The sequence below is a fragment of the Motacilla alba genome, chromosome 7 (genome assembly GCF_015832195.1).
Source record: "Motacilla alba alba isolate MOTALB_02 chromosome 7, Motacilla_alba_V1.0_pri, whole genome shotgun sequence".
Classification (NCBI taxonomy): domain Eukaryota; kingdom Metazoa; phylum Chordata; class Aves; order Passeriformes; family Motacillidae; genus Motacilla; species Motacilla alba.
In genome coordinates this window covers 16,045,792-16,055,467 of record NC_052022.1, presented here as the reverse complement: position 1 = coordinate 16,055,467, position 9,676 = coordinate 16,045,792, and the positions used below count along the sequence as shown (strand labels likewise).

Below are 9,676 nucleotides of genomic sequence, written 5' to 3'. Positions count from 1 at the left end.
CATATGTATGAGCAAAAGACTGCTTGAGGCACTCCCAGCACAGTTACTGCTCTCTTTTCAAGGTAGCTTGCAGGGTTTGAAGCTGTTTTAGTGTTTGCCAGGCTATCTGCAGCATCAAAACATGATGAAACCCCAAAGAAGGATGTGCAAAACTTTGGGAAGGGGGTTGGTGATGCAAGCCAGGTGAGATCTGGCTGTGAAGTGAGTGCTGGCTGCGCTCACTGGGATGTGGCAGAGACCTGTGACAACAGGGCCATGGGCACAGGTGCACTGCCCCTCTCCTGCCCTCATAGGGCTAGCAGGTGCAGGCAGGGCACCAGACCAGGACAGTGACACCTTTGAAAGGGGCAGGAGGAGCAGCTCTGGGTGTTGATGTGGGCAGATGAGAAAACAGACATTCTGTGATCCCTCTTCAGGCTTGACCTGTACTTTCATACAATGTGTGGATTTTTGCACTTATCCATTTGGAAAGGCAGGCAGTGAAATGTTAATTTTACAAACGAGGCAGGAGAAAACTTGTCTCCTGCATTGTAAACTTCTGCTTCCCTTGTGGAAATTTTCTAAGTGTTACTGGCTCACCACAGCAATCAAGAGAGACAGAGCAACGTTCTCTTGGGAACTTTTTCAGAAGAGAGACTGAAGAGGTGGTTCAGAGCACTCTGAAGCACGAGAGGGCATGTCTGAATACACTGGGCGTGGGTGGGCATCTGCCTTCCCTCCTGCCTCTTCTCATTTTTGCATTGTGGCAAGGAAAGACTCACAACTGGGGAAAACCCAAGCTACTGCTGTTCCCCCTCCCCCCGTGATTTGTTTTCCTGTGTATGCAAACACTACAGTGAGCCTGTGAGCAGGGAAGGCAAAACCTACTTCTCTAGCCTTGGGTCACTTCAGGCTGTGCTCGACTCTGGCAAAGCTACTTCAGCCCCAGCAATATTAATCAGTTTGATGGCTGACCTTTGGGAGGATATGGGAATTGCAGCCAGGCCACAAAAGGGCTGGAGGGCAAGGGGAAATGCAGTGCCCTTTATTCCCTGTGCTTTCTTTGGGAAGGGGCCAGGGGTGCCTGTCACACACAAGCAGCTCTACCGACCATGGGCCAGCACCCAATTCCAGCAAACATTTCCTCCTGTCTCTAAGTGAAGGCAGGAGAAGCTGGTCTGCTTGAGGAGGAGCAGACAGGGAGGTACCAAGCTGTGCCTGCATCCAATGCCTTGGATGTCCAACATAGTGCTTAGCTCCTCTGAAGGGTGTGAGGGGCTTTGGTTAGGGGTTTTTCTGGCCAAGCTCAGGGAAACCAGAGCATTTCAATGAAGAAGGAAAGCTGTAGGTGCAGGCAGAGCTGCTGTCAGTGTGTGCCTGCCTGCAAGGGTTTCCTTCCATGGGGTCTCGGCATATCTGGCCATGCCCAGGGATGTCCTCTCTGGGGCCACACCACCCCAGCATTGGCAGAATGCAAGACCCTGAAGCTCTGGCACTGGGGGAAGAGGCAGGCAGCTTGCTTGGAGTTTTATTTTAATTGCTTCCTTGGTTTTCACAGCCTCCTTGCCCACTGGCAGGGGCTGAGTGCTGGAAAGTGGATGCTGTGTGTCCCTTGTCTTGCCTGACTGATTGGCACCAGCAGTCCATTTTTCCAGCAAGGGGGTCACGGGCAAATGATCAAAGAGCAAAACAGTGAGCTTGGCATTTGCACGTCATACAGACATGCTGAGAGTCACTCCTTTCTCCAGGTGTTGCCTGTCACCATCAACATCTCCAGGCAGGAGATGCTTGGGGAGGAGGTGACAGCAGTGAGGCCACATGTCCCATTGCATTTCAGGGCTTACTTCCAAACCCTCTCCTCCCAAGCTGGATGCTTTTTTTTCTTTGAAATGCAGCTTTTCTATGAGAACAGCTGTAATTACTGTTCATGGCAGTGGAGGCATGTTGGAAAGTGCCCAGAGGAGATGCCTGCCCCATAGACAGAAGAGATCCTTGCTGCCTGCACCATCCTGGTGCCTACTCCCTACTGCCACTCCTGCTGTGTCTTCTGGGGTTGTCACCTCTACGGTGACAGAAGCTGTCGCCAGTACAGCCGGTCCTGCTGTGATCAGGTACTTGGCATTTGTCCAGAGCACTGTGCTCATTAAAATTAAGGGCCTGTTTCACTGTAGTGGATCCCTTCTAATTATGCCCCAGCTATTTCATGTGGTTCATTACAGGTGTTTCAAGCAGTGCTGTGCTCGGTGAGCCCCAGGTGGCAGCATCTCCGTCTCTAAGGGCTAAGCCCCTGGTGGCCCCTGAACAGGCACAGCATGGGAGGGGGCACCCAGGAGCCAAAGCACTGGGGTTTGTGGTTGACCCTGGGGTGCTAAACCTAGGTTGTCCCACTGGCCCTCCTCAGCCCAGTGCCATCTGTGCTGGGACATGAGGCATGTCACAGGCCGGGGATGGTGCTGAGGTCTTGTCGTCTGCCTGTCCTGTTTGGAGAAGTGGAAGTGACAGGAGCTGTCACTTCCAGATAGCACCTGGAAGTTGTCAAATTGAAGAATAGAGGTGCTGAGAGCAACAGAGAAAAATACATGTCAAATCTTCGTTAGGTCATCACTACAGGGCTCCTGGGAATGGTCCTGAGGCTGCTCTGTTGGCATAGAAGCTGGGATCGGCCACGCATGAAGCTCAGCCTTTCCTTCTGCCATGCTTCACTCCTGTGCATGGAGCTGGAGGAGCTGGAGGACATCGTGAGGAAGGACCTTGTGGGCCCACCACACAATCCTGCTCTCCTTACTCAGCTCCTGTGACACGACCTCACTGTAGAGCAGGAAGCACCATGAGCTCCCAGTTACTGTCTTGGTGCAGGTGAAATGATGGGGCATTGTGGAGGGGCAGATGGGCCAGAATCTGGTGGCAGGGACAGTCTCATCCCAAAGGGATCCAGTCTTCTTACTTGATGATAACAAGATGTAGAACATGTAGCTACTTCCCTGCTTTTCCCTTTAGCACCCAAGCTCAATGCTCTTCTCACGGGGCATGGTGTGATGTGTGGGATGTGGCCCTGTGTTCCAGCAGCACTCAGTTAACTCTGGCTTTTTCAGCCCTCACTGCTTTAGAGGGAAACCTGTGGTGCCTGGTGCTGGCAGCCTTCACCAAGAGGTCAGCTTATGTTTCCTACTGTGTCCCCTTTGTGCTGCAGGGTAGCTGGGGCAGATGGATAAATTTTTGGAGAAGGCAGGAACTAGAAGAACATTTCTGCTAGGGAAAGCCCCAGCAGGGTCCCCCTTCCCCTCCACCTCTGTCTCCCCTGTTTCAGTTTCACCCTGCACCCCTTGCATATGAGCACAAGGCTGTGAAGTGTTCCCTGGGTCCCACCACCCCCTCTCCTCTAGGGTGGTGTCTCACCCATCTCTCTGCCCCATCAGCCCTCGCAGGCATCTCTGGACCTACTTGTGCCTCTTTATTAGGGAGCATTTGTACATTTATAAAACAGTGACGCACATCTCTCACGTTCACCAGCATGAGGGCGGTTTGTGCTGGCCTTCCCACCATGGTGTCCGTGCCCACCCCTCTCAGGCCTGCTGCTCCGACTGGCAAGAAGGAGACACATCCTGTGCCCCCTCCTTGTCGCAGGAGACCTTGGTGTAAGGCTGGCTGGCATGGCCGTGGCACATTCCTGGGATAACATGTGGCACCCCTGTGGGAACCCTCCTGCTTGCAGGTTGGTGTATGGGGAGCCAGCATGGGGTGCTCTGGAGGGCTCCCTGGGGAGCACCAGTGTGGCTGGCCTGCTGGGAGGCTCGCTGTGTATCCCCCCCCACGGGACCGTGGAACACCACGCAGCTGGGTGCTTGCACCCACGGGGAACATGCTTACACGTGGGTGCATACTTCAGGGGAGCTGTTGGGCCATGCATACCCAGAGCCAGGGCTGCTGGTGCCCTGGTCCCTGCCCTGCGCCTCCCATGTGTGGGGCCTTGAGGGCTGCAGGGATGATGGCTCCTCCTGCGTCTATGGCTTTGGGCATGGCGCAACACGGCCATGATCCATCTGTGGGCACCAGGGATGGAGACCAAACCAGCAGGGCCAGAGGCTGCCTGGCTCAGCCCCAGCCTTCCCCAGAGGTCCCAAATTCCTGCCCTGGGGTCCCCCTCTGCCAAGTGTGTGTGTTGAGGGGGGCTTTGCCAGCTCGCCCCCCCTCCTGAGATATTTTGGGGCAGTTTGCCCTGCGCTGGTGTCTGCTACTACAGTGGAGGGGGTGGAGGCAATGTAGAACAGGACAGGGGGAGTGCTGTGGGTCCTGCCGTGGGTCCTGCCATGCATCCTGCCGTCTCAGGGCAGGCAGGAGGACTGTGGGTGCCAGTTTTGGCCAAGGCTCCGGCCAGTGGGCTGGACTGTGGCTGTCCGGGCAGGGCTGGGCACGGAGCACCCTCCTAACCATGTACAGTCTGGGTGAGGCACAGAGGGTGCTCAGCACCTGGGGCTGGGAGCATGGCAAGGGCTACGTGCACAAAGAGCAGCGACAGGCAGGGGAGCGAGGGCAGGACCCACCATCTGCCTGGGCTGTGCCAGGCAGCTACACCAAGGGATGAGCCACTCTGGGCAACAGCTGGGCAAGGAGAGGATGGGTTCACAACAGATTGGGGCAGGAGATGGGGGAGGCAGTAGGTTTGCAGTGCTGAAATGACTGGGGATTATTGGGGGCCAACACTGGAGTGGCAGGGGGAGTCACAGTGCAGGGGTCTGGCTGGGAACAGTGAAGGAGGGGCTGCAGCCCTGAGAGACTGCATGAGGTTGGGCAAGGGTAGGCGGATGTTTGGGGGCGTGTCACAGTGGTGGTGGTGGTGCCAGGGGTCAGGGTGGTGCCATGCAGGTGTGGCTGCAGTTGGGGTGTCCCTGGGCTGGCCACGGGGGCCATGCTGCTTAGAGGGGTGCCCTGCAATGCTGCCCTGCCCTGCAGCAGGAAGGGGAGGAGGTGGTTCCCAGGCAGAGGGAAGCTGTTCCAGGCATGTCTCTCTCTTAGGGAAAACCATGCAGGGCAGAGACCACCACCCAGGAGGGGTCAGCAAGGGAGGGCTTGGAGGGGCTCACAGGAACCTCAGCTTACCCCCTTCATACTCTGCAGCACCAAGGCCTCTTGGGCCCACACTTGCTGCTCCCCCAAAATCCCCTGGCACGCCCATCCCCCTCCACGCTGTGTGCTTGAAACTGGGTTGAGCCCACGTGCTAGGGGCAAGCAGAGGGGACAGGCAAAAGGGCCAGGGGGCTGCTCCAGTGCCGGTGCTGAGGCAGCTCCAGTGGCATCACTGGGGGCAAACAGTGTGGCTGGTCCTGGCAGTGGGGTGGGGGAGGCAGGGGCCTGTGCCCACCGCACCCAGTGCCGCGGTCCCTCTCCATGAGAACGCTGGGGAGGGGGGTGACAGGAGGCTGTCCCCCAAACCCAATCCTAGCAGGCGAAGTCCTCGAAGACTCCCTGGTGAGGGTAGTGGTGGCGGTGGTGGTTGGGCAGGATGCCTGCGTTGTAGGCACCCTCCACGTGCCGACCCAGTGTCTCACAGGGGCTCTGTGGGGAGGGATGGCAGTCAATAGAGTGGACACAGATTCCATGCATCCTGCCACCTCCCTAGTCCTCCCACCCATCACAGCCTGTCCGCAGGAGCTTCCCAGGGGGCACCCAGCTCCCTGCCTCCCTGGGACTGCCCTGACTCTGCAGCCAGAAGGCACCAAATGCAGAATCACACAGACCCTGGATCTTGGGATGATGTCTCCTCCCCATGGAGTGGGGGCAGACATATGGCCAGGCCCTGTCCTCACAGCCTTCAGGCAGCCCAGCCCCACAGGGGTACCTGGTCCTTCATCTCCTCCAATCCCAGTGTGGCGATGCTGCCTGAGGGCTTCTTCAGAGGTGGCTTGGAGCGGCGCAGGACCCGGCTCACCTTATCTCGGATCACCTGGGTGCAGATGGGGGGTCAGACCTAGACCTGCACACAGGTAGCACCCTGTGTGTGTACACCCCAGTCTACATGGAACTGCTCCCCTTCTCACCCAGGGATAGTGGGACAGTACCTTGGCCCACCCACACCATCCCTGTCCTCAGGTCACTGAGGAATGGGGGGGGATCCATTCTCCTCCCACTGCCTTCCTCTAGGTGTTCCCTAATTTGGGGACTGCTATAGCCCTCTGGGGTGGCCACATATTTTATGTCCTCCCCAGGAAGCCTGTCTCTGTACCCACTGCCTAAACACATCCCTGAAGGCTAAACACACCTCATAGATGTAGTCCAGGATCTCCAAGATGGTGAGGATGCTGGCACCAATGAACAGGCCCATCTGCCCCCCGATGTCCCCTGGGGAGGAGGAGGGGGAAGATGGTCACCAGGAGATGCTGTGCAGCCCACTGGAAGCAGGGCAGTGGGCCTGCCAAGGCTGCCAGTTGGTGGGGCACAGAGCATAGGGGCAGGGTCAGCAGGACCAAGGGCATGGGGGACATGCAGGATAGGGGACAGTCAGCAGCATTCAGCCAGCCTGTGGCTGGCTGCTGCTCTGTATGATCCCTTCCCCACCAGACCCTCATCTTCCCAGGGCTGGGACCCAGAGCTCCACGCCTTAGGGCCCCAGAGGAAGGTGAGGGGAGTCACCGAGAAGCCCAGCAAGGTCATAGGCTTTCTTCTGCTCAATGGCTTCATAGTTGAGCGCCTCAAAGAAGATGTCCAGCACCAGGAAGTTCTCCCTGTGGGGACACCATTGTGCTGAGCATAAAAGGCTGGCCATGGACCCTCTTGTAGCACTTTCCACAAACCTCCCGTGTCCCCCAGCCCTCCAGCTCTCAGGTGCTCCCAGATGCTCCCACGGCCCACGTGAATATTTGGGCTGGTGCAGTGGGGACGTGGATGGGGCATGTCCCAGGCCAGGAGAGACAGTGGGGTGGGCAGGTGCTGGCAGGAGGGCTGGGAAGATTGGACAAGTTGGGAAGAAGCTCTAGTGAAAACACCCCTGCACAGAGGATGCTGCAGAAACCAAGTATGCCAGGACCCTCTCTCTGCATGCTGCCAGGAGTGGAGTGGAAGTTCCCCAGGGCCCCAGCCCCCTGCCCACACCCTGGAATACCCCAGTGCTGGCAACTCACCGAATGTAGGTCTCATTCTTGTTGTACTTGCGGGCGAGGTAGCGCGCTGAGCCCTTGTTGGGGATGCGGACCATGGAGATCTCCTTGCCATAGCGTGTCAGGTTGCACGGTGTGGGGCAGCTGCAGCGCTCCTGGCTGTCCTCCACTGCTGCGTCTGGGGGCAGACACCCATTGGCACAGCCACAATCTCCAGCCCCTCCCTGGGGCACTCGGCCAGCCCCTAGATGCCCACCCACTGCCGCACCTACCCAGCGTGTGGTCAGCACACTCGATGTACACATTAGGGGAGCAGATGGACTCGTTGCCTGTGGAGAAGCAGGTAGTTGGGAGGGGGGAGTCTGGCCAGATTCTGCCTCCCACTCTTAACTCACTCCCTTGGAGGTAGTGCAGAGGGCAGGGTGCAGAGAGAATGGGGATGAGTGACCCTTGGGTGCAGGTTGGTTGGGGCAGGTGTGGCCCAGGTACAAGGCAAACAGGGAAGGTGCTGACCTGTGGTGTAAGGAGGGTAGGACAGGGGCTGACCCAGCATGTGGAGAGGATGGGGTGGTCCCTGGGTGGAGAGAGATGGGGCCAGGGGAATCCTTGGGTACAGAGTGTTGGGGCAGAGGTGATCTTTGGGTGCAGACTGCAGGGAGTTGGAGCAACCACAGCAGGACTGTTGGGGCCGTGGGGCACCCCTCACACCTTCATGCACACCCCTCACCTGGCATATGGACCATACGGCAGTGGCAGCTCTGCACCACGGCCTCCTTCTCACACTGGAGGCGGCAGGCAGCGATGCTGTAGGTGTCATAGCCAGGCAGCAGCTGCTCCCCCTGCATGCTGGCCCGGCAGTTCCCCCACGGCTGTGGCAGGTAGGTGAGCTGTTGGGGTGAGAAGGGCATTGCTACAGGGCTGTGCTGGGCTGAGTGCCAGCAGGCACTTCCCCGGGACTGTGGGGCATCCTGCCTTACCCGCTGCTCCTGGCAGGACACAAAGGTCTGGAAGCCAGGCGAGACACCAAAGCCCAGCTGATGGATATAGGGTGGCTCGTCCTGGCTGTGGATCTGGACCCGGATGCCAGCTTCAAATGATGTCTCATCTGTGGGAGTACAGAGGTGTTGCCTGCACCGACCCAGCACCTGCACCCCTCTGATGCCCTGCTTTATCCATTGTTCCCTCACAGGGTGCTCTGCTTGCCCCTTCATCCTAGCACCCATCACCTGTGCCCTGCCTGAGCCATAGCCCCACTTACTGGTCTCTCTCCAGATGGGCAGGTACTCTTCCTGCTGGATGTCCAGCATGATCTCCAGCCCGTTGCCCATGCCACCTTGGCGGGTCACACGTGGATTCCTCCGATCCCCATTGAAGGTGTAGCACTTCCCATAGCGTGTGTAGACCTGAGGATGGAGAGAGCAGTGGTAAGGGAGCAGGCAGTGATCTGGTCGAATATTCTGCAAGCAGGATGAGGTCCAGAAACTCCTTTCCGATTCCATGGAGGTGCTGGAAGGAAGGTACAGTCTTGCATGACCTTTGCAAAGGCTCATCTCAGCCTGACTCTCTACTCTGCTACCCCTCCACCCTTGCTGGGATGGAGGTGAAGCATCACTCCCAGCACCCATGGGGCAGCCCAGCTGTCCTGCACCTTTCAGGAGGGAACTCACGGGGGTGAAGTGCTGGGGGCCACAGCGCTCTCCCTGAAAGCGACACTCCACCAGCATGTCCTCGATCTGGTGGCCCAGGCGGTGGAAGAAGCTCTGCATGGTGCGCTCGGAGCGGCGGGGTGGCAAGAAGCGCGAGTAGTTGGCCAGACGCGTCAGCCAGGCGCGCTGCTCCTCCCCCAGCACGGCCAGCATCTCGGGCACCAGCGAGTGGTTCTCCCGGGCCAGCCCCAGCCACTCTCCCACCGAGTAGAGGTCGGGCTTGGTGAGGTGCAGGAAGCGTGCCCGGTTGGGGTTGCAGAGAGTGACAGCCGGGAAGCGGAGCTGGGGTGCCCAGGCGAGGCGTGCGCGGGTGTGCACGGGGCGCGACAGCAGGTGGTGCAGGCGGTCGGCGGTGCCGGTGGCCAGCAGCCCGGCGGAGGCCAGGAAGGCCAGGCTCCAGAGCAGGCGGCGCAGGCGGGACTGTGGCCGGGTACACATGTAGTGCAGCCCGGGGATCCGGGTGGCTCGCAGGATGCCGACAACGAGCTGGGGTGCGCTGCTGTCCTCGGGTCGTGTCAGAACTTCCCCGTCCTGGCAGCAGGCAAGGGGCAGCGTCATGGCTGCATTCAGGGTGGCTCCTCTGAAAAGTGGGCTGCAGGCTGCCCCTGAAGCTCCCAGGGATCTCTCCCTCCTGGGAGGCTTTTGCTCTGCACCTTCCTGGAGATGAACGAGGCAGGCGCCTTCCTGAGCTGCTTCGGTGATGGGTGAGGGGAGGGAGAGGAGGGGGTTGCTGCAAACACGCCTTTCCCCAACCTGCATTCGGGAATGGAAAATTCCTTCTTGAGCTGGGTTGGGACAGGGGTGTGTGTTGTCTCACCCCAGGCAAGCTGAACTGGCAGCTGCCAGTGTCCCAGCATGGTGGGCATCTGTGTCTGGATAGCGATGACCTGTCTCAGGTGC

General features: G+C 58.8%; 1 protein-coding gene across 2 annotated transcripts in view; it reads right to left on the bottom strand.

The window, feature by feature from the left end:
• Positions 1-3,411: 3,411 nt before the first annotated feature.
• The window catches only part of ASIC4 (acid sensing ion channel subunit family member 4), a 62,605-nt gene continuing 56,340 nt past the window's right edge, over positions 3,412-9,676 (bottom strand). For both annotated transcript variants that reach the window (XM_038143672.1, XM_038143673.1), the window contains exons 2-10: positions 8,329-8,473; positions 8,048-8,175; positions 7,798-7,957; positions 7,343-7,399; positions 7,095-7,248; positions 6,607-6,698; positions 6,236-6,315; positions 5,816-5,920; positions 3,412-5,532 (exon numbers count right to left, since the gene is read on the bottom strand). In XM_038143672.1, coding sequence (XP_037999600.1) covers positions 5,416-5,532; positions 5,816-5,920; positions 6,236-6,315; positions 6,607-6,698; positions 7,095-7,248; positions 7,343-7,399; positions 7,798-7,957; positions 8,048-8,175; positions 8,329-8,473 — 1,038 coding nt within the window. In that variant the 3' untranslated portion in view covers positions 3,412-5,415. The remainder of the gene's footprint in view (positions 5,533-5,815; positions 5,921-6,235; positions 6,316-6,606; positions 6,699-7,094; positions 7,249-7,342; positions 7,400-7,797; positions 7,958-8,047; positions 8,176-8,328; positions 8,474-9,676) is intronic.